The 27,501-nt window shown below is 47.6% G+C and overlaps 1 protein-coding gene across 1 annotated transcript in view; it reads right to left on the bottom strand.

Annotated features, from left to right (window-relative positions):
* FRAS1 (Fraser extracellular matrix complex subunit 1) overlaps window positions 1–27,501 on the bottom strand; it is a 192,974-nt gene that overhangs the window by 148,224 nt on the left and 17,249 nt on the right. The window contains exons 8-11 of the mRNA XM_044428485.1: window positions 25,613–25,702; window positions 21,204–21,351; window positions 16,838–16,981; window positions 15,712–15,846 (exon numbers count right to left, since the gene is read on the bottom strand). Coding sequence (XP_044284420.1) covers window positions 15,712–15,846; window positions 16,838–16,981; window positions 21,204–21,351; window positions 25,613–25,702 — 517 coding nt within the window. The remainder of the gene's footprint in view (window positions 1–15,711; window positions 15,847–16,837; window positions 16,982–21,203; window positions 21,352–25,612; window positions 25,703–27,501) is intronic.

Genomic DNA, 27,501 nt, shown 5'->3' with positions numbered 1-27,501 from the left:
ATGCTAAGAACAGCCTGAGGTTGGTGATTGTTGGACTGAGAAACCACAGCTACAAACGGCAATCCCTTTGGAGATTCTAATCTCTGTAGAAAAAGCAAAGGGGCCCTACAAATATCAATGTATTGAGATGCATAACCCCACTTGACTGCAACTGCTCCTGGCAGCTAACTGCAGTTATGATTTGGACACGGGTCCATGTTTCTTAGAAGGTGTCGCAGAAAAAGTGCTCACGTTATAAGGGGAAGTGGCTGAATAAAGCCGACTGAATCGAGGAGTCAAAGGGCTTGGCAGATTTGCTTGAGTTATAAACAGACGGACTGAACAAAACCGAAACAACACAACTGGTGTAAATAGTGATTTATAGAAAAATTCCCCTGCTAGGCAGCCAGAAGTAAAAAACAGCAGAGCAGATAGGCCAGGATTCTAATAGCATGAAACCACCACTACTACAGAACATTCTGTGCATGCCGCTTTTATTATGATTACGTTGTTAGTTGTGAAATCGTGTCTGATCCATTGCCACCCCATGGGCAACACTCCTCCAGGCCTTCCTGTCCTCCACCATCCCCCAGAGTCCACTCATGCTCAAGCCAACTGCTTCAGTGACTCCATCCAGCCACCTCATCCTCTGCCGTCCCCTTCTTCCTTTGCCATCTATTGTTCCCAGCATTAGGCTCTTCTCCAGGGAGTCCTTCCTTCTCATTAGGTGGCCAAAGTATTTGAGTTTCATCTTCAGTATGTGGCCTTCTAAAGAGCAGTCAGGGCTGATCTCCTCTAGGACTGACCGGTTTGATCGTCTTGCGGTCCAAGGGACTCGCAGGAGTCTCCTCCAGCACCACAATTCAAAGGCCTCAATTCTTCAGTGCTCAGCCTTCCTTATGGTCCAACTTTCACAGCCATACATTGCAACTGGGAAAACCATGGCCTTGACTATACGCACTTTTGTTGGCAGGGTGATGTCTCTGCTTTTTAGTATGCTGCCTAGATTTGCCATAGCTTTCCTTCCCAGGAGCAAGCATCTTTTAATTTCTTGGCTGCAGTCCCCATCTGCGATGATCTTGGAGCCCAGGAATGATTACATTACATTAACTTAATACCACATATGTCTTCCTCTTGCAGGGAACCTGAGATGGCTTCTGAGGCTCTCCTGTTCATTTTATTCTCACAACAACCCTGTGAGGTAGCTCTGGCTAAGAGTTTGTGATTTGCCCAAGTTCATCCAGTGCATTTTATAGCTGAGTTCATGGCTTCTGGGTCAGTCTCCCAAGCTGCTGTCCAATCTCAGACACGATGCCACACACTAGTCTTTTTATGCAGAAAAAAACTGGCTCCACCTGGCTGCCACGTAATATCTTCCAGCTGTGACTCCTGCTTGCATCCAAAGCGCTCTCATTCACGCAGAGCTGTTAATTAGCTCTGCACCCTGGGTGTCCCCCATCACTGCATTTACTGCTAATTGTCAGCTCACACCACTATGGGGATATGATCCCTTGACTTCACGGATATACCTAAACCCAAAAGGAGAGGAGAGAAAAATGGGAGGCGGAAATAGAGAAGAAACCAGATTTCGAAAACTGTGAGCCAAAAATACGATACTCTCACACATAGAGAATTCTTAGTGCTGAACAGAGTTATGATGCTCACCAGACCTGCTAATGGAAAGCAGGTCTAGGAACAAGTACGCTAGCGAAGTCCTCTTCTCCCTCCCCGGCTCTCTCACGCAGCTGGTATTCCGGGCTGCTGTGCTGGGAACAGGTCAAGCATGCCAATGCCAAGATCAAAATCCTGTTGACATTTTGCTCCCGTGTATAATGAAAACACATCATACATGGCCTGCTTATAGAACAACTTATTTATGAACATATTGTTCAAGATGCTATGGGAGATTGCCTTTTATGTTTTTAATGGGTGCGATATTTACAAAAATGTCCTCTGGCTGCAATCAGCCTCTCTCCTCTGCATGAGGCACCAGACACAACTTTGCACAGTCAAAGCGCCAAGGGATATTACCGTATTTTCTGGGCACAAGAGCAGCTCATGCTGAATTTCGTAGAATGAACAGGACACTACATATATCAGTTCTACTAACAGCCAAATACAGTGCGGGGTGGAATTGTCACAAGTTGTGATTTAGCCAGAAAAAGAGTGTTCTTTATGGCACACAGGATCACACTGGCAAGCTAAGTCATGTGCAACCAACACTTAAACAATCTAAAGTTATATTGTTCCCAGGTATTATTACTTCTTTTATGATTACACCCAGTTTTGTCTTAAAATTGGACTCAGGTTTTATTATCCCACAATGAGGCACGCATATGCTTGTTGCACGGGTGAGACTGAACCCCCAAGGGCATTTGTGCTTGAATTGCTGCGGAGAAACAGAAACACAAACATAAAGACAACTTGGTAGGTCTTGTAATCCCAAAAGTATAATTTACAGGACCAGAAATTTACTACTCTACCTTTAGGTTTTTTAAAAATAAAAAGATAAATAAATATCTTACAAACACAGGGTCAAGCTGGAGCATAGCTTGCACTGTGCTTTAACGAGATTCCCTAGCATTTTGTGGTCTGAGGGCATGGGTGGCTGATGCTTTGTTAAAGCTAAGCAGATCTCAGCCCGGTCACTGCCTGGATGGGTGATCCCCTGGGAGGTGCATGTAAGACTTCAAGCTTCCCAAAGAAAGCAGTAAGAAGCATAAAAGCTTTTAAAATAAGTAAGATCAGCAACAGCTCTTACATTCTGCACCTACCACAGGAGAGTCTTGCCGCAAGCAAAAATACCCAATGATCCTGAAGACAGTGGCGAAAGCAGAAATACTAGCAGAATAGAAATTACTATTATCAATCTTTCTTCCCATCCAACGCAGGAAGCTGCAAGAATATCTGTCTGTCTAACCCAGTACTGTTCGGATTCCGCTTAAATTTATGGCATGCTCACTTTGGTTGTGTTTGCTGCTGCTTTTACCTTGTTGCAAATATATTTCAATGACTGATTATGGTTTCTATGCTTGGCATAATTTGTAAGCTACTTGGGAGGGAAAAAGTGGGATACAAGTTGCTTGAATATATGAGCAGAACAAAGATTGTTTCCGGTAACCAATGAAGGCTCTGCAGGGTTCCAGGAGAAGAAAGATCAGGAATTTGTATCAAATATGCATATGCTAATTTATACAGAAGGGTGCAATGTTAGAAATTCTTGCTGTAACTTAAAAGGGACATGCAACTTCTGGTGGGATGCAGGTGACCACGTGAAATTGTGGGGCTGCTCCTTCTGCTGCCTGGGGGCCACTGCGGATGTTCAAGACTCCCGGCCTCCTCCTCCGCCTCCTCCTTAATATGACTAACTTTTTATTAGGTTTCATTTCCAGCTTGCACCAGTAAGTAGCTGCTGCCAGAACAATAAAAGGGCAAACTGAAGTAAGGCTGGTAGGAGGGCAGAGATGCCAGCCAGCGTCCACTGGTCTTGCTCATTTTCAATTTCCAGAATTGCCTTTACAGTCCGATAAGCACAGAGTTTAAACAGTCTTGTCTCAAGCCTTGCTAAGCATCTGGTGCCTGTAATTCGCCACAGCTAGTTCATCCCTTCCTCTCTTCTGATGGTTCTTCAACTTTGAACTGGCCTTGGACTGGGCAGTCCTGTAAACAGAAGATCCCTTCAAACAGGGAGCCATTTTCTGGAAGGCGGGGCCCCTGGCCACCCTAGCATCACCAAAAAGGAGGAAATGCATTACTGAAAAATAAAAAAAGAAAAGGAAGCACACAGAGGATTGCATAAAAGGTGTAAGCTGATGTACATGTTCAGATGTAAATATAAACTATATTTTTATAGTGATAGCATACATTTCCCCATGGACTAGTTTATTTATTTTATATATTAGATTTTTGTCTCACTCCTTCGGCCAAAATAGCTCTCTGTTTGACCGTTAGCTCATAGCAGATTAAGTTCTTCAAACGTCCAGTTCGGATTAATAGTTAACTATCTTCCAAGGCAGGGCAACTTGCAGGTCAAGCCATTTGGAGGACTGCAACTCCCATCATCCCTCACTATCGCCTATGCTGCATGGAGTTGATGGGAGTTGTAGTCCAAGCCATCTGGGTGGACACAAGTTGCCCACTACAGCTCTTTCCTTATCTTTATCTTCTTTCTATACAAACTAGACTTGGACAAAACAGCCCCACAATTAGAGACCTGTCCTCTATAAAGTAGGCCACATGGCCACCTTGAGGCAGCAGAGTTTGGGCACCAGGGAAGAGCAAGCAATTTGTTAGTGATCTGATTCATTATTAAATTATTTTGCATTTACAAAGTTTTGGCTTTCAGGTGCCAAAACGCCCTGACTGGGTGTAGGCACCATGGTCTTCCATCTGGGCTGTGAACAGACGTGAGAGTTGGTTGCTCTTCTGCTTCAGACAGCGAAGTATTTTGCCCCGGCCCTGGGCTGCCTCCACCCAATGATGTTTGCCTGCCGAGGATGGGTCTGGGATGACCAAATCCAGAATCCCCAGTAGAAGTGGGTGCAGAGGAATGCCCCACAGCAGGCAAAGAGGAGGAAAACCAAAGAGTGCTTGTAGCAGGTGAAGAAAAAGAGGCTGGAGGTGAGTAAGACTCTGCTCACTGCCAAACTACTCATGAGGATTAAAAAGCGGCACTTGCTTTCCTGAGGGAGACCCTATTCGAACCTAAAAAAACATCTCTCTGTTTAGTCTGCATGTCCATTGAGGAAACAATGAGGCATCTGTTTGTTTTGCTTATGGAAAAGTGACACATGGACCAGCCTTCCTCAAGCTGTTGCTCTTCAAATGTGTTACCTGGCAACGCCCAAAATCCCCTAACTGACTGGGGGATTCTGGGAGTTGCCATCTGACATTAAATGGCAGACCTGACGGAGATGGTTCAATAATGAGGAGGCCAATCATTTGAAGGACAACACTTTGTGATCCTACCACAGGAATCCACAAGAGGACTATGCCACTTGTGTAACCACTCGAAGGTTTCATTGGAATTTTAATTTTCAAAGGCAGAAAGATTTCAAAGGAAAAAGGGAACGCAGAGTTGAATGCACCTTATGAGCCACACTGGTGAGCTCGCACATCAAACTTGAGAGCTGGCACATTGCCAGAGGAGAGAAGGAGAGTGTCTCAATTTGCAGAGCAAATGAGGACAGTGAGACGTGGAAGCGGCAATGAGGAAGCAGGCAAAATCGCCTTGTTTGTCAAATCCATTCCCCCATGTCTCTTTCAACCTTCTTCCAACTGAAGAATTTTAACAGCAAAAAGATGAAATGCTAGACTGGGCTGGACTGGTCTGGCACGGATCACAAACTCAGGGTAGCAAACTGGAATCCAGCTCATATGGACCATCAAGGCTACTCCAGTATCGCCAATCTTGACACCATCTTCTCAAATGATGTGCACTCAGGGTTTGGAAGTTTCAAAGGTACAGGAGACCAGCTCCGTTCCTTTGCTTAATTCTGCAGATGCAAAACTATTCTTCTTTCCAGGGCTGCATTCCCTTGCAGCCGTCTTTCAAGAGCCGCATGGCTGTAGCAGGTGTGTTTGGATGCAGGAATGGGGAGGGCAGGAGCAAAAAGGCAGGCCGTTGGCCTTCTCTCTCTCTCTCTGCCACGCCTTTCCTCTCCCCTTCTTTGCTGCCCAGTTGGAAGCTGGAAGAAAGAGCTGCTCCATCTTACCAGAGTTATGAATCAAATACTTGTGGGGGGCTTATTATATTATATTAAGCCAAAGCCACCAGATGTTCACTCATGGTTTGAGTTCTCACAAAGGTTAACTGCACCATATTCCAGAAAAATAAACCACCCAGCGTCTGCTTCTGCTTCGACTGGAATTTGTCTCACCACAGTCCAACTTTAAAAAGAAGCTCAGTGTTTGATAAAGGCGCATGTTTGAACTGATAGCCAGCTATCCGTGAGGTTGTGCTAGGATGCAATACAAAACACAATTACAAAATTACAAAACACAATTACCAAAACACAATACAAAAACACAAGAATCTAGCCACCCAAATCAGGCTGAGTTAAACTCATGCTAAATTAAAGTCTTGTGCCTAATCAAATCCTAGCCTTAGTCACCAGAAGCCAGTCCATTCGAAAAAACTATGGCACCACTTCCAAATCATCTGAGCTTTGCTGCCCAAACCTAATGAGAAGATGGAATAATCCAGATGGCTTTCTTAGTAGATGGAAAAGATAACAAGGACTTAAGGGGGAAGGTGCAGTAACTGAGCAGCGGTTCTTGAATATGATTTCATCCTCTCCCACTCTTAAGCAGGACATTCAAGATGGATTGAAAAAGGTTTGTATGGCAAGGGAGAGCAATGGAGATTTAGGGTGAGTTATCCATTATTTTCTTACTTGCAAATGCACAAGTTGAGCGCAAAGGCAAATATGCAGGCAGACAACAGAACCATGTTTTAAACCAGCTCCAAAGCCCAACAGATTTGCATCTCCTGATGCATTTGAGAAAGAGAGAGAGACAGAGAGAGACAGAGAGAGAGAGAGACTCACAGTTCTCAGCCCCATAATGACAACTCCATATGACTCAGATTCAAAGTACCTACAACAACCAAATTCCCATTAGTGTTCATTTTCCCCTCTGATTGACCAGGTTTCACCCTACTCAGGAGGAAAGACATTCTTCCCTTTGGGAAACACCTTCGTAACTCACAATAATATGATAGACTAGCAAAGGGGGCTGCCTCCGCATGGCTGGAATAGCCCTTAGTAGAGCTTCAATCACAATCTCCCCCCATGTGCCCCCCCGTCCCCTGGGATCTGAGGCGGAGGCCCTGCTCCAGGAGCCCTCCTTGAAGGAGATTAGGAGGAGGGCCTTCTCTGCGGTGCCACCAGACTATGGAATATGCTGCCCAGGGAAGTTCGCCTGGTGCTGACATTATATTCTTTTGGGTGTCGGGTGAAAACCTTTTAATTTTCCCGTCATTTTAATGTTTGATTGATTTTAACTGGAGTGTTATCATCTCAAATTGTTGGATGCTGTGGTGTTTTGTTTCATTCCATTCATTTTTTTATTGTAAGCCATCCCGAGACACTACTGGTGGATGGGTTAGAAAAGCTTTTCATTCATTCATTCATTCATTCATTCATTCATTCATAAATATTATGCTGAGCAGGGTGCATTGGGCCCAGCGTGTTGGATTGCACCCCCTTTGCATGGCTCCTGTCCTGGTGTCCACCTAGAGTCCTTGAGGAAGGAGTCGGGTCACTCCATTCCTCTGAGGGGGGACTGCCCCGGTGTAAAAGGGAGGGAGCAGGCCATAACTCTGCCACTTGGCTGACTCATTTCCCCTAGCTTCAGACTATATGGACTGCAGTGCTATGCGCCCTAGTGGCTGAAGAAATTGCTCAGGCGTCAGCCACATTTATACATTCAAGGGCACAATCCTAAGCAAGTTCTGGCAGATCAGAGGCCTGCAACTCCCAGCATGCCCCAGGCACCCATATCTAGGGTCCGAGCACATGCCTGCGTCTCCTTAGGAAGCATGCCAAGTTTCAGGTGTCTAGGTTTCATAGTCTTGGCACCATGGCACAGAGGCATGGAGAAAGAGGCAGATCGATTATTATATATTTTATGGGGACAGGTCATGGTGCACAGGCCACATGTGGCCTTCATCCTCTCTCTGAACAGCCCGTGGGACGCACTGCCTCCTTTTCCCCAGCAAGGAGCCGTTCTGGTGGGAACAGATATTGCCGTTCGCCAGCACCAGCAGCTCAACTGCAATCCTTCCATATTCCGCTTGGGGATTCGCCACCAGAAGTGCCGGGCCTCGTCTGCACGAGCAGGGGAGGCCTAGCAGCCATTAACTGGCCTGAAAGCCAATCTCAGCTTCCTCTGCCAAGAAAACCCCAAGAATCAGTGATCAGATGTGTATCCCTCTCTGCACACGTGGAAGTACAAACCCAGCAGCTACTCAATTTGGATAGGTTCAGCTATCTATGTTTTGTGTTCCCATGCCCACCACAGAAACGCTGAGAGCATTTATCTTAGCCTACTTTTAAATTAAAAGGAGAAAACCTTAGCCACATATTGATCTTCCCCCCGCCATGTCTCTTTGCCATTTGCCTGCACAGTTCTGTAGAGTGACTGAAGAGCTCAAGGACAGCAGGTCTATGGAGACGGTGCTGCCAAGCAGACACATGGGCCAAGCTGGGCTCAGATCTTCCTTGATGATTGAAGTGCTTCCTGGCAGCAAAAGCGGAGGAAGAAAACTTGCACAGCGGTGCAAGAGAAGGAATGCGGCCCCTGACACTCAGCTCATGAAGGTGTGCATGAAGGCACACCTATCGCTGCACCTACAGCAGCCTTCCCTGCCCTGGGCATTGGCCATACTGGCTGGAGATGATGGGCATTGCAGTCCCATGCACCAGGCTGGCATGCAGTGGCATAGCGGCAAACTGCAGCCACAAGGACACAGTGCCAGGACTTTTGCTTTTGCAACCTGGGCCACCGCTGCGCAGAATTCCCTCTGAGCTGAGCTGCATTCTCCATACCAGCTGCGGGGGGGGGGGGGGCAGAATTTTTGTTGCGAGCTATCATTCTGCCAAGTATTGTGAGAGGACTTGGTCCTGAGCAAGCAATGGAGATCCATGGGCTTTACAAAACCCTTTCTCTCAGTACACAGGCTCTGAAGATCTGAGATGTGGGGTCCATGATGGCAAATCAGCCAGTCTTGATGTGATGTCACAGCCACCAAAGGACGGAAGCTGGAGAAGGCCCTGCAGAGGTGACTGTCATACTGCATGCTGGCATGGCAAGATGTGCCACTCTTTGCAGCCTTATTTATTTCATTTTTATACCGATCAAAAGCCAAGGCTGTCTGGGTGGTGATCAAAAGCTAAAAACACATGAACACACAAATAAGGGGGGGGGGGATTAAGCTAAGACAATAAAGCCACAGCAATTACTACCAAATCAATACAGAGCTATAGCAGCAGTACAGTATAAAATGCAGTATGAAAACCAAAGTTAAAAAGTTAACTGTTAAAAGACTGGGAAATAAACAGGTTTTCACCTGACACCGAAAAGGATAGAGAGCAGGCTCCAGGTGCACTTCTTGGAGGCGCTCATTCCACAGGGGGGGGCAATGTCACAAGGAGGCCCCCCTACAGTCTAAACCTCTCAGCTGTCTCTGCTTGAATACCGTGCAATGCTTTGCACTTCCCTTCTTTGCTGCACTCCCTTGTTCCCTGACCCTCGGTTGTTTTTTAAAAATACGTTGCTCCTTTTTAAAACTCAGATTTCCCCCATCCAAGAAAGAGCTGTACTTCCGCAGCCACTCAGGGCTGAGCAGAGAATGACACTGCTTTATCTTGCCATAGACTCTGCAATGAATTTTTGGGGGCTGCTGCAAAACAGACTCCCCGTATTATTGCTGCTGTTCCAGCGTACCGACGACAACACGAAACAGGCCGATCGAGGATCTTTGGAACTGCAGGAGAGGAGAAGCATCTCTGTATTCCATTCAGAGACAGTGCATTAAGGACAACGCAGCCTTCAGACTGCGTTCTCCCACTCTTCTCTTAAGCTTAGAATCGTCTTTTCCAATCAGCGTTATCCAAGTGTCACTATATGAATGCCAGAGAAATTCACGACAGGCTGAAAGGTGTTCAGATTTCTAAGAGCCCTGGCACATGGATTCTGCAGTGCACTGGCTTTTCCCGAGTTGCACACTTACTTGCAGACTGACTGCAAAAGTGATCAAAGAAAAATAAAAGCCTCCACCTCCAAAATGGGTATATCTCCCATAGATTGAAGTGTGAAAATATTTGGGAGGAATGTGTGAATTTTCTGGAGAACAAACTGTGAATTTGCACAAACACAAATGAATGCTTGCAGAATCTGATTGGATAATGAGCAGAAAAAGGAACAAAAAGTTTCTGACAAGCTATGAAACACAGTAGGAAAGGATTTTATGACATCTGTACTTTCCTGGTTGGAACACAACACCCGTCATGCTCAGCCAGAATGACCATGTGGGCCGGGCATGAGAAAAGTTGTGCAATGCAACACATCTGCGGGGAACCAGGTTCGGGAACCATGGTCTAGGAAAAGTCCTGCTCAGGCCTGGGTTAAGGAGTCCTACCAAACAAGTTGTTTACAACCCTGTCATTAAACCTAGAATTGTTTCCAAAATCTGCATGGAGCCGAACTGGTTCAGCAGGCAAATGGTAAGAACAGCCACCTTCTAAGAGACGCCTTTCCCTCCCTGTGTCCAAACCTACTTCCCCGTCACCCACGGATTCCATGAATATTAATCATGTGATTAATGCTCCTTACAGAGTTCCAATTTCCCCTTTCTAATGAATTTACAGTTCTCTAAAAGAAATGTCTGTCAAGAAACAGAGAATGAGAGAAAGCGCCACTGCAAATTAGCTTGCGCTGTGATCTTCCTTTTGGAAGAAAACTTTTTTGGGGTTGGAAAGGGCTTGACTGAGGAAAGGGAAGTCCGGCCGTGTCTTTGAGATCAAATGGAAAGAAGAATCTCAGTAACAAGCTGAAAATGGACATCTCACAGGTTTCCCTCAGCTCAGCTCTGGTCATGCTGTTCGGAAGGCACGAGGGATGTGCATGGAATCTGACTGGGGGTGGGAATCCAATGGCCTCAGCTCCCCAGGATCCAGGCCACCCTGCAGTGGGCCCAAGATTGGGCGCACACTCATCAAGTATCGAGCCCCAGGTGCTGATCCCAACAAAAACTGCCATTATGGAATCACTAACGCATCACTTCAGACGTAGCTCTGTATCTCAACTTATGTTATTAATGGGCTTATCCTTCCAATGCGGGGATGGTATACGGTCTCCTCCAAAGTCTAACCCCCTGCAGAAGTCCCTCCACACAAAACCAGTATCTGTCTCAAAAACAACGCAAATGCACACAAACACCAATGTCGATCTCTCACATATTATACCTTTTGTTATGTTCTACATTAGCCTCCTCCAACCTTGTGCCTTCCAGATGCATTTGGCCACAATATCCAGAATTCCCAGTTAATGGCCCTGCTGGAGAGGAATGCTGGGAGTTGTGGTCCAAATGCCTCTGAAAGCCCCAGGTTGGGGAAGGCTGTTCTACATAAATGGGCTCCCCCCCCCCCCACCCCAGAAGCTGCCATGGAGAGAACACTATAATAAGCTCAGGAGTTATGACAGCTGGGAAAATGGTTACTACAACCGTCATAAGGGCTTGAGTGTAGGCATATCAGGAACAGGAGGTTGAAGCCCGGGCCAACACTGAAGTCAACTTTCTCTCCTTGTGAGGAAGGGCAAGTTAAACCAATTCCATTTTGCCATGTTGTTGGAGACAGTCAGAGCAAAGCCTACAAGCACTGCCTGGAACCAGCAATCAAGCGGAATCTGAATCGACAGATTCCCATCCCAAACAGATTCCTCACACATCCCTACCTAGCATCCACCCATCTCTTTACTGAACAATAGCTTTGGTGACTCACAGAACTTCAGATGGGCAACAAGAGGGAGCTGAATGTCTAAGAAGTCTTTTAAATTGCAGCTCTGTGGCAGGTTATGTTTTTTGATCATTTGATCATTGCTTTCCTTATTTTTAAGTAACTTTTATGTCCTACCTTGGACCACTTCAGTAGGAAGGTGCAGTATTTTAAAGAAATAAAATACCAAAGCCAAGTGGTATTACTCAGGGGTGCATGGAACCCCATGGGAAGCTGGTTGCGTATAACATCATGTCAAGTTGAGAGAAGGAAGATAGGACTTTGAGTCTTTTCAGACCATTTACTGATGTACCATGAAATTCTCCTTGCTACCTCATAATGCAGACGACTTTTAGCTCACAAGGTCACTCTATGAGCATCTTAGAAGTTATCATTTAGCAAATCGTCTTCTGTTTTTGCACAATACCGAGGTACACAATTAATGCTCATTTGATCCTTCCCATTTGTGCCTTAAACCAAACAAACACGCAAGGTGAGGATGGTAGATAATGACAGAGTGGCAAAGATTTCTGGAAACCCAACGCATTCTCAGTGGGTTTTTGTTTTTATGCAGAAAAGTGCAGCCAGGCAGAACTAAAGCAAATTGCTTGAACTCCCTGGAGAAAAGATAAAAGAAAATTCCCCAGCAACTTTCTCCTGCCGACATGCATGAGTGCAAATATGGATGAGATGCAGAATGAGTGAGCTTCAAAACGGGTAATAAGGTGAAACGAATAGCCATCTTTGAGCAGGGCGCGGCAGGGGGTGGGAACGACTCGCCAATTAGAGACACCAAAGTGGGCTGTGAAAGAAAATGTAAAACAGGGAAAATGTGGATGGGGACAAGGCCTGTCAGGCAGCATCTTTTTAATATACGAACAAGGGACAGGAGGTTTCCCACAATTCTGTGTGTTCACCATGCAAATGCAAAAACTGTGATTTTGCCACAGACATTTACGTGATCTCAACAACAGTCCATGGATTGTGCAAGTTCAAGGAAAGGGCTTGGTAGAGATTTTCACATGCAGAGAAAAATCCATTTTCCAAATACCCTAAGGTTCTAGACCTCATGGTTTCCGAGAAAACCCTGGAAACAGGAAGAATTAATGGAAACAAAGTACTTTCCATAACAATCTTGCCATCGATCAGTTTCACGGGCAGGACATTGCAAAAAGGAAGTGCAACCTAGTGAGCTGAGAAACCCAAACATACCACCACCACCACCACCACCAATTTTTATTGCCTTTGGTCAATGGCCTTTGTATAACCTGAAGGCATTGGAACCCTTAACCCCTTCCACAGCTTCTTTTGGCCTCTGGTTGGCATCTGGAGACTGATTTGGGTGGGGGGTGGGTCCATTTCTGAAGCTTACTGTAGGAACTATTTAGAAATCCCTCTGCACCAGGCAGCATGTACAAGCAATGGGAAACCCAGAAAACGCCAGCCAGAGCATACCATGTTCCTATGCAGGTTGGCAGTGATATCTTACTGGAATTTCCTCTTGCACGAAGCAAACGCTCCAAGGTAACTCCCACCGTCACACATTGGCTGTTGAAAATGCAGCCCTGTTGCAGGTAACGTATGGCTCAGAGCTGGCAGGCGTGAATCTATCAGTGCTTCCCCTGAGGAAGATTGCTGTTTGCAGAGCACTGCGAACCGCATTAAGATCAAGTATACATTGATAATTTGAAGGTGCAACCCTCTGCAAGTTTAGCTGGGGCATGCTGGGAGTTGTAGTCCTTTTTTCCCTGCTGAAACTTGCGTAGGTTTGCAGCCTAAAGTACTTGGTTCTCCTTTCAATGCAGCAGTTTCCATGCATCAGTTTTGTGGCATGACCCATTTTTTTAATAGACTCTTTGTTGGAAACCCGGCTCTTCCCTTTTCGCCCTTAGGCGCTCACACGCCAAATAGTCTCCGCAATGCAGATCTTAATTGGCACTTCACAGCTACAGGACCAAGTCACTCCAAACGCCTTCTAGTAAGCTGGAAGATAAGCCTCTGCACATGTCAGGCAGGAGGAACTGAACCCAAGCTAGGGGCCTCTCCCCCAGAACCTTCCCTTTGCAGTAACTCTGAGGGTCCGCCCTCAGGTCAGCTACCCCTGGTGAACGGCGAGCCAACAAGCCCTCGAACCGGGCAGCTTGTCTCTCCTGATGCCTCGTCATGGAGTCAGGAACCGGCAAGGCCATGGCTCCCCTTCCGTCCCTTCGGGTCAGTTTGGGCACCTTTGGGCTGCGACCTTGAGGACTCTCACAAGGCCCGTGCCTCTCCCTGCAGCTCTCCCAGAACTCCCATCTCAGCTTCCACAATGGTCTCCTCTTTTTCGGAATCCCAGTCCTGATGGCCCTGGGAGGCCCTCCAAGAGGGGCGAGGGGCTTCACTCCCTACACTCATGGCCCAAACATGACTGGACTCTTTCTTTGCATGATGGCCATCAGCTGGAACATAAAAGCTGCAGTGCTCAGTGCAGTTCCCAGGGAAGAGGTCCATCGAACCCGGTGGAGCTCGCACCTGAGCAGGCAAAGGCAAAATCGCAGTGCCCAGCACCACACAGTGACGACATCGACCCCGGGCAGGGCTGTGCTTCCACTCCCAGGCCCTCCCCAGAAGCCAGCCCCACCTCTGTGCCTCCCACTCCCTATCAAAACACACCTGGAATTCCTGGGACGCCGAGAAAGGCAAAAAGAATACGAGTTATGTCTACTCAAGCCTATGCAGGTGTGCTCAGCCAGCAGAAGGCTTTCCAGCCACAAGATTTATATTTCTTCCACAAAAGGCAACTGGAGTCAGTTGTTAAAATGTGGCCATCAGACCCAATGCGAGCTTTTAACAAGGCTTGGGAAAATGACTAAGGCCAAACAGAACAACAGATAGCAAGAACCATACATGCCCAAACACACACATGCATTCATGGCCGGTTTTGAATATAAATGCATACACTGAACATGGGAAAGTTTGGATATAGATGGTTGTAACTATTTATCTGGACACTTTGACTGTAAGTTAGTGCAGCTGGAGTCTCACATTTGCTCAGCCACTGCTCGTCCTTCTCGCTTCAGCCATCATTTTTCTCGCAGACAGGGCAAACCAACCATGACTTCATTCTCCCTATTTCTGCTTTGTACCCCTCCAATAATTTTGCCAACTTTCAATTTGCAGGCTACTGTATACAGCTGCACAAACAAGCCAGAAATAAGTCACAGTCTTGGGTTCGGAAATCACATTAAGCCATGGTTTAAAGAAGCCAGACTTTAAAGAGGACAAAGTTCATAGAATCATACATTTGGAAGGGGCTTAGAAGGCCATTAAGTCCTACCCCCTGCTCAGTGCAGGACTCAAGACAGACATGTGTTTATTTATTTATTTATTAAAACATTTCTATGCCGCCCCTTGCCGAAGCCTCGGGGCGGCTCACAACATTGAATAAAATACAGAATAAATTAAAACAATAACAATTAAAATATATACAGTAGAATAAAATAAGCCGCCCTGGCCAAATAAAATTCAATAATATTAACATTTAAAATGCTGCTTAAATAAAAAGGTCTTCGCCTGGCGCCGAAAAACAAATAACGACGGCGCCAGGCGGACCTCTCTGGGGAGCGCATTCCATAACTTAGGCACCACCGCTGAGAAAGCCCTCCTCCGAGTAACCACCCTCCTATTTTCCTTCACCGAGGGCTCCCGGAGGAGGGCCTCTCCCGCTGATCTCAGGGGGCGGCTGGGCATATATGGACGTAAGCGCTCCTTCAGGTAACCAGGGTTCTAGGTACAGTTCATGGCTGTATAACAAGCCATGGTTTGTTCACAGTGATGAGTTCAAACATGGCAAGAATTCAACAAGCCACACCATGGCTTGGCAAGATGTGTGAATCAGACCTATGTCTCACTGTTGTATTTCAGTTTTGCTTAGAAGTCCGAACCTGAGAAGTCCGAATTGGAAACTTGTACTGGTGTTGCTTTATTTATTTACTTACTTACCTTTACACCTCATATTCTTTTTCAGGGTGGGTCACTGGCAAAAAAATATTGTGGCCTCTTGTATTTCCATCTGTCATTACTGAAGTCTGCTTATTCACAATATTTAATAGTCATGTGTTGCTCCGTGAGGACATGGGGTTTGGACCCACCTCAAGACACTATGCATTGTTGGATTGCATTTGTTGTCCAAGCTGGACTGGACAGAACACACAAATAGTTTGTGTGGTCAAATATAGGGATTTTAACACATCACCTGTACACTGGAGAGGTCCTGGGAAGTGCCCTTCCGCACATGACATCACACACTGGCCGTCCTCCAATCGCAGTGGATCTTGGCATGAAGTACAGCTAAACCCATCCGTGCAGGTGGAGCACATCTTCTTACAGGCTAACCAAGGGAGGGAACAGAGAGAGGAAAGAGCATCTTAGCACTAGAAAGCTCTTATTTTGCTGACTTTGAGGAATAATCCTCGAACTCTACTGTGCCTCCTTTGAGGAATAACCCTCAACTCCCTTCTTGATGTGGCCTCCCACAGGAATATCCCCGCTGGCACCACACCAATATCAGCACTGTGTGAGAAAGGATACGCAACATGTGATACTTCTGACAACCTGAGGTTACGCTAAGATTAGAATGGTCACCTCCCTGTTGCCCTTTTCACCGTTTTTAGTATATTCTATTCTTGCTAATTGCTGAGGTTTACAAAGGCTTTCTAACTCAAAGCCTTTATCGTATTAAAGCTGACCAGCTGGGCTGGCTCTGCAGTATGAGAGAAGGGTATTACTGAAAATCTGACACTGGGACACATTTGGTCCACCCTCTGAACCTGATGCTGTAGGATTAGACTAATGATGTTAAGCTTGTTCATTCAGCTTGTTCACTCAGTTTTCCCAGAGAGTTAGAAACTGTCTGATTCTCAGCAACTGCCTGGTTTATCTTTGGGACCAATAGCCTTGGCAATTCACTACAGATTCTGGCCTCTCCTCTTTTCCTTCTGACTCAGAATCCAATTTAACATCTTTTAAAGGCTGTCTTGTCAGAGGAGTCAGACAAACCCTACTTTAATATGAGGCAGTATCCCGTTTGTCACTGGCACTAACATACATTTCAGTAGCGCAAGCTTATCTTTAGCTCTCGCACAACACCCACAGCATTTGCAAGAGAGGAAGCCGCCATGCCAGCAAATGCCACTGATGTTGCAGTAGCTATTGTTGGCTCAGTATTAAAAATGTAAAAAACACATTAAAAAAAAGAAACAGATCCACAGGATAATTTTTTCATGCTTTACCCTCAGGAACATCACACATCCAGCTCAAGTCCCCAAGCACCACCCACATGGCAAGACAACTCCAACATCTCATGAAGAATGGGATGGTACCTAAGCACAGGCCAGCATCTGGATAGAATCCAGGTCCACAGCTGGCCACGCAGCGCCCATTCTTCAGCCACTTGGTCGCATCACGGCAGACATCGCAGCGATCAAAAGACTGTGAGCAGGTCAGACAGTCAGGATGACACTGGCCTGTTGGAAAGAGGAGAGAACCCAATTTCAGTGTGTCTGAGCACATTATGCACAGACATGCGTGCCCACAGATACATTTTTCTCAGTACACAAATTGTGCCCTGCCGCAGCTTTCCATCCTGTGTTTCCCTGTGGTTCCTTGTAAAGTTTTCCAGTGAGAAAATCAGTGACGGCAAACAAGATTCTCTGAAATGCAGCTTGTTCTGTTTTCCTAATCTTCCGCACAGCCTTTGGAGAATGTTGGATGTGCTTTAGAAAGGGATGGGGCAGAAATCCATCTGGTTCAGCTAAAGAACAGATGAAAAAGGAAACGGTGGTGTCACAGTGCTTAGGCCCTCTGATGCTGCATTAGCATGAACCATCCTGGAGGAGATGTTGTACTACTGCGACAGCAAGAGGATGAGTGCTGCGACACGGCTGGATCCTTGTAGCGAGTCAGACCATGGGGCAGTCTAACCCAGCACTCCTGACACTGGTTTGGAGAGGTGCATGCAGGATTCCTCCCTTAGCCAGAGTGTGGTCCGAAGGCATGTAAGGCATCCACCATGTTGAAGCTAAGCAGGCCTGTGGCCGGCCTGAGCTTGGAGGGGAGGCCACTCATATTCATGGGTTTTGTGTACAAAATGCATATATATGTTCATGTGCCCGAAAATGCATGCCAATGTTCCTTTTGATGTATTTTTTAAAAATGTGCATACTAATCTAGAAAGGGAACTGAAGGCAAGTTGCTTGAAAGTAAGCCAAGTGTTATAAAAAAAAATGTAGACAGAATCATCCCTCTTCAGCTCAGGCCAGCTAAGACCCCCACTGTGAACTAAGGGTGGGTTTTAGAGGTGGCGCACTGTGAAAACGAAAAGTGGGACAGAAAGTTTCTGTTTCTGCCTTATCCTGTTTCCATCTTATCCTGAACACACAGCCTGAGGTACCCCCCTTTTCTGCCTCGGCTGTAATTTGAAGATGGATCTCCCACCCAGCAGGGTTACTATTATTGAAGGAAAATACATGAAGTTCCTGGAGCTCTTCAGAACATGACTGCACAAAGACCAAGGCAGAGAGTTTTGGTTACTGGGTAGAACAGTAATGAAATAATAATAACATGAAGGGTGAATGCAATTATTAGAATGACCCAGCATTTCCTGAAATGCAAGGAGGAAGTCTTGTGCAAACAATTCACAAAGAAATGCTTTCTGAGTGCAAGAGGTCCCAGAGCTGCAGAATCACGGTAACTGTGGGTATGGCTTCTGAGGGTGCTCAGTAATGTGGCTGCTGGGATCAGGAACTGGCGTAGGCAGCAGGTTAAGGCAGGTTTCTCCAGAAGCAAGGGCAAAGCAATCAGCACAGTGGACATCCCTGAGAGGTGCTGGGGCTGGCAGCCCCACAGGATCCTTTGCACACGGCTCTAACAAGGATCCGGGCAAGACTGATATCCTAACAAAAGCGTTGCTGCGTTTGGGGTGGTCGGCGCTGTCGCCAAGCTGACAGAGGCTTTGTTGGTTAAAAGGCCCATTTAGAAATCTCAAGCTGCAGCAATGTGGGGACAGCTGTGGCTTTAGAGCATCCTCCTGGCCTGAGACCTCATAGTCTGAGCACAATGGACATCTTTGGGTGGAAGAGAGCTGGGCCCTGAGGTTTTTTGTTTTAGCGAAGTGGGTACAGGGGAGTGGAAGGATCCTAGGTCTCGACCGTCTACTATTAACTCCGGAGCCTTGTCTTCTGGGGATGAGGGGTCCAAATCTTCTCAGGGCAAGAGTGCTGATTCAGGACTAGAAGCTACCCGAATGGCCACAGCGCGGGGCACTCCGATTCCTCCCCCTGAAAAAGGCTTCACGGAGATGACTAAGCCCTACATGATCAATAATGTCTCAGCACACACAGGACCACCTAGGCCTTGGATGCTGCCATTTCATCAGGCCTCTTCATCCTGACAACTGTTTGGAAGGAGTACTATTTTATTTTAATTAAACATTTATTTCATTAATACATTATTAACCTAAAATTATTAAATTTATAACCTGCCCCCCCCTTTTTATTTGAAGAATTCAAAGCAGTTCACATCATTCTCCTCTTCCTCCTCCTCTCCATGTTATCCACTCAACAACAGCCCTGTGAGGTAGGTTGGGCTGAGAGCCTGTGACTGGCCCAGAGTCACCCAGTTGGCTCCATGGCCAAGCGGGGACTAGAACCCAGATCCTCTGAGTCCCAGTCCCACGCTCTTAACCACTACGCCACACTGGCTGTAGGGATATGCTGATGGTGAAAAGGCTGGTTCATTTTAACTCAACTCACTTCCTGCAGAGCTGGGTGCTTTTCTGCAGACCCCATCTCAATGATATGCCACAGTTTGCACATTTTTATATGTACTGTGGAAATTTGTGTAAATCATGCAATTTGGATAAAGTGACACAACAGACACAAAATGGAAGCCAGAAACTATATATTTGCAGCACCACTAGAAGATCATAGGTTTCGGCTTCCATTTGCACCAACTGTGTGATTTTTAGCGCTTTTTAAACATGTGCAAACTGCCATCTGCCTTAAAAGATGGAAATCTGTGGGCTGTCTCACGCAGGCAACAGTGCAGGGCCAGCAAAACAGACTCTAGGACTGGGAGCGGTGAGGGGAGCTGAATTACACATATTTGCCAGATTTTCACCCCTCATGCGATTCTTCACATATCCCTAAGAAGCAGAGAGACTCCCAACATCACGGCAAAATCCATGTTGCAAACCAGGAACATTCACCCGCAAGCCCAGAGAGTTTCCCAAATGGCCACGGTCCCGTCTCCTGGTCCCACACCAGTATGTGTGCGATGCAAAGAGACCATGAAGAAGAAGCCTTAGTTACAAGCAACAAGAGCTTTAAGCTCAAACAGCTATAGGCTTGGATTTGGGATATTTTGGCCACTATCCGCACTCTTCGTCACTCTCAGCTTTGCCTACCCATGGAATGCAACTGCCAACAGCTTGGCCAAAAGTGAATTCAGCACCCAGAGTGAAGGAATTTAAACCCCTGCTTTAAATGCTTCAAAACATCAGGCGGAGATCCTTTGCCACATGAGGGGAATTTTTACTGGCATCTTGATGACAATTATATCCCACACTCTGTTAAAAAGAGTGAGGCAGGGAATGAGCTATGTCTCAAGTCTCTTTGCATTTGGGGTTATCAGCAAAATGCTCCATGGAATACCCACACACAGAGGAAGCTCATGCTTAAAGTTCAGGCTGACATTTTGTACAATTAACATTTCTGCATCTATTTATATACCATTTGACTATATCTAAAAGACATTTAAAAGCGACATGCAATTTAACGTCTAAAACATGTGAACAGAGCATATAAATAACCTCAGTTTAACATATTTAGAACAAGAAAAAGCCCATTCTCAATTAAAACTCGAACTCAGACAACTAGCAAATCAACAGGATGGGAAGCGCAATCAGTCAGGGGAGGCCGAGGTGGGAAGGCAGGTCTTTAGCTGGCATCTCGTAGGTGTCACGGGGGGGCCTCCCACGTGTTGGGGGAACATTCCACGTGTTGGGGAGTGGAAGAAGGCTGCCGCACCAAGAAGGTCCACAGCATGGCCTCCAGCAGGCCGTGGCTCAACTAGCCAAGTTTCCTTCAGTTGCTTGAATGACCAAGCTGGTCTTTGCTGGGGAATGTGACTTGCCAAGCCACTTGGTCCCCATTTCTGGACAAAGCGTGTGGGTCGATATTCAGAAGTCTGTGGAGGTGCTGTTTTGGGGTGCGGCCCTGTGGCTCCCTCAGCCTCCTACGACCTCGGTGCTGGGACTACAAACACCAAGCCCCACCTTGCTCGCTCTGCAACGGGAGCAGGAAGAACAGAGCCGCCTGCTTCAGTGAGGTTGCCAAGTGGCCTTGGAGAGAAGGATGGGGGGAGGTGGGGGGGGAGGAGGGTCAGGCGACCGCTTATGCCGTGCACAAATGGTCCTTTCCACCCCTCAGTTACGCATCTGCTCGACAGCCAAAGGCAGCTGTGTGGATGCAACGCAGCGGAAGAAAAAGGCTGCCCCGTCACACGTCACTCCATGTCCTGCGCACACATGGGCCTCCGAGGCCAGAAGCTTCCGTGCACCGGGGGAGAAGACAGCGGATGGTACCCAAAGCTACTTGGTCCTAAGCCTAAGCTCCCTGGGGGTCATCCAGGACGCTGGCAGGTGGAAATCTAAAGAAACAAAGAGCAGCTTCAGGGTCATGCAAATACCTGGCTGGCACCGAGGGCAACACTCTCCTGTTGCAGGTACAGCCACGCTGCCCGAGGGGCAGGTCGGACACGATCGAGCGTAGCAGACCACCTCCGAGTCCCGGCACTCGCATTCACGACACGGGCCTTCCTTCCACTTGTCGCCATCCTACCCAAGAAAATGTTACAGGGCATGAAATATGAAAGACTGCCTCTTCCAATATGACCTGTCTGCTACAGTCGTTATCTCAGGTGCCTCTGTGAGGGTGGCCTGGAAAGCGGCAACAAGGGACAGGGCCTTCCCAGGGGTGGCCCCGCTGATCATGAAACCATTTCCCTAGCAAGGTCCACCCGCTACCAACATGGCAACCCCTTCTACTCTGCGTCGGCTATGCTCCTCCTCTTTTCTCAGGCACGTGATCCCGTATGTTGCCGTTTCAATCAGGTACTGGAATTTCCCGTTGTTTAAAAGTGTGTTATATGTACATGACTCTCGGCAGGTGTTGTCTGCTTATATGTTTCTGTATTAATGGGTTTTCATCATTTTGAGTAAGGTTCTAATCTCTGTAAGCCATTCAGAGTGCTAGGCAGTAGAGAAATTTAATATCTGAAATGAAGTGAAAGAGAGATGTCCCATTCCTTTGACTCTGGCTCTGCCCAGCCCCACCAAGCACCCCCTGAGAAGCTACCCACAAGGGAAGGCGGCTGTTCAAATCTGCCCAGAAACAACTTTGCCCGGCGCAGGTTACAGCCACAAACACCCACGTCTGCGCAAGTGATGGCAAAAGGGACTTTCCCGCTTGCTTTGACATTTAGCAGCATATGGCAAGTTTTTAAGGTTCTCAGTCTCTATAATCTGCCCAAAGAGCTTTGGCTCTGGGCAGTACGGAAATGTAAAAAACAAATACTATTTGTCCATTTATTATATTTCTATTTTGTGTCCCCTGCAAGGAACAGAAGGCAACATACACGCTCCCTAACCCCTTCATCTCAGCAAGAACCCTGAGCGATTGTCAGGCTGAGAGGCAGCGCCTGGCCCAAAGTCATCCCAGGAGCGTCATGGCCGTGTGGCAAATTGAACCTTGGCCTTCGCAGTCTCACTCTGCCATTCTAATTCAGGGCTTCCCAACTTTTTGAACAAGCAATCAGACTTAGGATTCTGAGAAACTGTTCTGGGCTCCACTACAAAACGCCTGATCTGTGGGTTGTTCCTTTTACATCTGCCTGCCGTGTCTCTGGATTTAAGGCTTTGTCTCATCCCACAAAAACTTTGGTTTCCAGTCTATTGCACCCCACAGGATCTCTTTAATAAGCGATTGCCTAAATTTGCCAGATTTCTGGTGCTGCTATACAGCCGACTCGTCTTTTAACATATGCTTTGGCAATCTCCAGTAGTTATGTCTTTTTTGAAACGAAAGGCAGCATGGCACAGTGGTTAGAGCTGAATCCATGTCCCAATCCCCACTTGACTATGGAACTCACTGGGTGACTTTGAGCCAGTCATTTCCTCTCAGCCTAGCCTACCTCACAGGGCTGTTGGGATAAAATAGAGAGGGTTATGTAAACCCAGGGCTGTCTTAACAGCATTATGGGCCCCAGGCAAAGCAGTGTACTGGGGCCCCTATGACAACTACAACCACTGTTAATTTTGGAAGTTTTCCCATTTTCCAAGGGTTAACATACACAGATTGGTATGGGGCCCACGGGCAAGTGCCCATCAGGCCCATGCGTTGAAGGCCCTGTGTAAACCGCCTTTGGTTCCCTGCAAAAGGGAAAAATGCAAGACATGAAATGCCTGTAATAATAATATCACACAGATTCTGTTTGTACTGGAAGAGTACCAAGCGAGACACATGGGCAGCATTCTGCCCCAGCTCTACCCCAAAAGGTCATTATTAGGAACTCCCTGGATCCTGTAGCTAAAATATTCTCATGAATAATATGCATATGAGCTCTTCTCAAGTGTCCCACTACCCCATGGTACACAGCTCAGAAACTGCTGTTACCAGGTAAAGTACGGAGCAAGGTGGACGCATGCTCCTATTTCAGATAAAGCAGCTCCCAGTTGGAGAACAATGTGGAATTTTCTTTGGCTTGTGGAACTAGGCTGGTCATCCCTGTCCCTGGTTTTGCATCTTCTGGAGAAGTCCATGGTGCCATCAGGAAAGACCTTGTGGGCAGTGGTCCACAGCCCCCATGCAGCCAAATGGAGGGCCCTCTTACCATACGTTGAAGGAAGGGAGGCAGTGCCCCAGAGAAAAGCATGAGAAACTGCGAGTTGAAAGCAGCAACGTCACAACCTTTGCCAACTGAGGGCCAGTCCCATTGTAGAGATGCTGCTTTTGAGGGGGCTGAGGAGAAGCCAAAGGCAAGACAGGCAAGACCAGGGCTAACCCCTCCCACAATAGCACCATCTTTCTGCTTGAAGTTCTTGCAGCCAGGAATTTAGGTTCAGAAGTTGGGCTTTTACCTTTCAGAATATGGGGAAAGGCCATACTTGAGTTGCAGGCTTCTGGTTCTGTATCCCCGAAGCTATTTATCTGCATGGCTAGAGAAGTGCTACTGAATGTGTTGCCCAGCTGGTTGGGACTGTCATACCAGCTTCCATTCCTTCCCCTTCCCTCCCCTCCCCTCCCACCAGGCTCCCAGAATGAAGAATCTGTAGGATGCAATCTAGCCAGCTATTACATATCTGTATCCATTTGCATCTTCCCTTTCCTGGCACACCCACCTTGACAAGCAGCTATATTGGGCTCTTCTGCAGCTCTGAACACTGACATTGCACCTGCCTGCAAATGCTTTGATGCAGGCCTGGATGGTACAGTTCAGACAAAATTGATCTTTCTTTTGTTCTTTGTCTTTTATCGATTACCCTGCTAGGAGTCACTCACTTGTATAAATGTAGTAACTTAATGTCATCATTCACTTGCTGGAATGAGGACAGTACTCTGAATTAAAACAGTAAACATCTGGGAGGAAAAGTGCTGCAAAAGATCACTGAATAATATAACCCATGCCGATAAAGCCAGCAACTGATGGAAAACGTTTCCAGATCATTTCTAAGTGCTCCGCTTGCATCCTTCGGCAAGTGGCTGGGACAGTGTGGCCTTTGGCAGGGGGCTGGAATGGATCCCGTTGGACACTGATGCTGGACTATCACGGGTACAAAACCTGGTGCCTTTCAGACATTTTGGACCAACACTCCCTTATTCCCCGACCACTGGCTGTGTTGGCTGGGGCTTATGGTAGTTTCAATCCAAAATATCTAGAAAGCATCAGTTTGCCTACCCGGGGTAAGCATATTACCATGGATTTAGCCATCCTAAGTCCCGTGCGTTGTCCTAGCTTCAGGATGTCACCTGACGGGCAGTCACAGGTGGCAGCTCTCCGCTCTCGCAGGTGTGCTTCCCTCACTGGGCTACTTCCTAGCGGGAGTGGAAGGCCTGGGATCGGTTCTGCAGAAGCTCCATGTGAGGCATGGCCAATTTGGGCATTTGCTGGCACAAGATGGCGAGGCTGAGAGAGGGGAGTGGATCGGGCCCGGGGTGCAGTCACTCCCATCTTTTGCCTCTGTGCTGCTCTGCTTGCAGATTTGTGAACTAACCCGACATTACAGAGGTCATCCATCTGTCTGGGTGTTCCTTACACACGTGGGGAGAGCAGAGGTGGGTCTGCTGCCCCCCTTCACTCCTGCCAGCCTGGCTCCGCCTCCCACAACATCTCCATGCTCTCCGTGCAGGGGAGACCTGGTGCGCTTTGGGGACGTGATGCGAAACCCTTTCATTCTGGGCACATTCACCAAGACAGACAGACCACTGCGCTTTATGGGGCTTGTTCCCAGGCACAGCTTGCTCTGCTTGTCTGCTGGAGGCGGTCCAGAAGGGCCAATACACGGGAGCGGCTTCTCCTTTCCACCAGCTGCGGTTGCCTGCTCTCCAGCCCTGAACACTTACAGAAGTGGGGACCTTCCAGGAGTTGGGAGGCTGACTGCCTCCCCTCCACCCCTGAAGCACAGCACTGGCAAGAAAAAGAGCTGCCGATTTCCCTTTAAAATAAGGTGTGCCGGGAGGACAATCCGCAGGTTCTTTTTTCCTGCTGCTGCACCACTGAATTTTAGGCAGGCGGCAGCAGTGAGGGTGGATGAAATTGGCCAGGAGGGGCACATGTGGCCCCAGCTCACATCTTCCCCACCCCTCCCACAGGGGCAGGAAATCTGCTTTAAGAAATAAATGAAAATAAAATACTTGCAGGAAGTTTCTGAATGCTACAATCTGCATTTTATCCCAGCACCATCTTCTGCACTGGCATAGCTCTCATCCACATGGGTCAGGTGGTATCAGCTGTGATGTGCTGGTGCCTCTGCTTTGCACAAACACACATTTCCCAACCATCTCCCACCCTGGCATTTCTCCCTGCTGCAAATTACTTACCTCTTTGGTATGTTCATTGTGAACACAGGGCGCCGCTCTTAAAAGGCACTCCGGGCAACACTTGCCTTCCAGATGAACTAATTCTTCACCCTGCAGAGAAAGAGGCAGTCTGAGCAAGACACCCGCATCCGCATTTTTAAATGATATGGGCAGAAGACAGTGGGAAGAGGGCCATTTTTTACTGGAATGCAGCCTTCAGGATCCTGTTTCCCTTTATCGCCTCGCAGCCCATTCCATCACTCTTTGTCCTTCCCCAAAAGGTAGGCGTGCTCAAATGCCAGGGTGTTTGCAACACGATCCCTGGCCGCTTCACTTGGAAGGCCAAAATGCTGGTGCTGCGTCAGCAAAGGCAGGGAGTTGTGGCTCCAGCTTCATGGCCAGGCTGTGCAGGGTCCAGAGCATGAGGGCTGCGCACACCGCGGGCGCCTTGTGGGGCTCCTCCATGGAGCCCAGGGCTGGCACCAAAGCGGCTCATGGATCTGCCCCTGCCAGGGGCCTTCCTGTCCTCCCCGCCTCCCGCCTGCTCGCTCGCCATTCACTGCGGCCCAGGCAACGGCATTGGTGCGACGGAGAAGCAGCGGATGCCACCGCTGCCGCCCCGCTTCCCGGCTTTCTGCTGCCAGGTGAGCAAACAGTAGCAACAGAGGAAGAGGAGACGGAGCAAGAGCAGCCGGCGACCATGGTGGCGAGAAGAGGCTTTGTTTATTCATTTGTTTACAGATTTATACCCCACCTTTTTCCTTTTAAAGGAACTCAGAGCAGCTGACATAATTCTCCTCCTCCCAATGTTATTGTCACCACAACGACCCTGTGAGGTGGATTAGACTGAGGGGCTGTTCGTTCCTTCATTCCATTGTATTTATATCCCACCATTTTTCCTCTTACAAGGGACCCAGGGTGGCTAATACGTCTGTGACTGCCACAAAATCACCCAGGGAGCACCACGGCTGGCCAAAGACAAGAACCTGGAGTGCCCAGATTCCCTGTCCAACCCTCTAACCACTATGCCACGCTACCTACCCCAAGAGAGGGGAAGGTAGGGGGCCATGGAGGATGACCTTCCCAGGGTCCCTCAAACACCTGCAGCCAGTTCCACACTGTGGCTATCCCTTATCCTCAGAACCACCCACAAAGTAGGTTAAGTGACATGTTCGGGATTCCCCAGGGTGTGGACATAAGCAAAGAGGGACTTAATTCCAGCTTGGCCTGGTCAGTGGTCCAACACATACATTGACCTCCCCCATCTTTGAATTACAAGTCCGACTATCACGTTCTGGTGAAGATGGTGTAGATTGTATTCTAACAAATCAAGAAGGTTCTAGGTTGGGAACAGTTTACATAGATACACCTATGCCTCCAGGTATGAACCCAAATATCCAGGTACACAAAGCACACATACAATAATTAGAAATAAAGCTCACCATCTTAAACCTCTAGGAGAATTCTCCTGCTGCTGAAATGATATTAAGACCAGTGCCAGCTAAAAATCCATGGGTAGAAGTATCCATAACCAGGGGAAGAACCCTATACATGTTTAGACAGAACAGAAAGCCCTACAACTGCATTCTGCAGCCGGGGAATGCTGGGAGTTGTGCGTGTGTGCGTGTGTAAACACGTACAGAGTTGTGCCTAAGCTGCCAGCATCAAGAAGGCCCATTCCTGGATCAGCACTTAGCATATCTGAGATCAACTTTCACATGGGTGGCATTTTCCTTTTCAAGCCACTCAACGTTCTGAAGTTTGCCAGTTTAGGCTGCCTCTTCTTTTATGGGTTATTGTTATGAACAGATAATTGTGCAGGCACGCAAAAGAAAACCAAGAGAGACAATCTCGGCATACAGACAGCTCAGGTGGACATCAGCCTAGGATCCTTCAGATCCTCTGGTCCT

This window comes from Varanus komodoensis, unplaced genomic scaffold (genome assembly GCF_004798865.1).
Source record: "Varanus komodoensis strain SLA01 unplaced genomic scaffold, ASM479886v1 scaffold2, whole genome shotgun sequence".
Taxonomy (NCBI): Eukaryota; Metazoa; Chordata; class Lepidosauria; order Squamata; family Varanidae; genus Varanus; species Varanus komodoensis.
The sequence above is the reverse complement of the archived record's forward strand: the minus strand, read 5'-3'. Positions and strand labels throughout refer to the sequence as shown.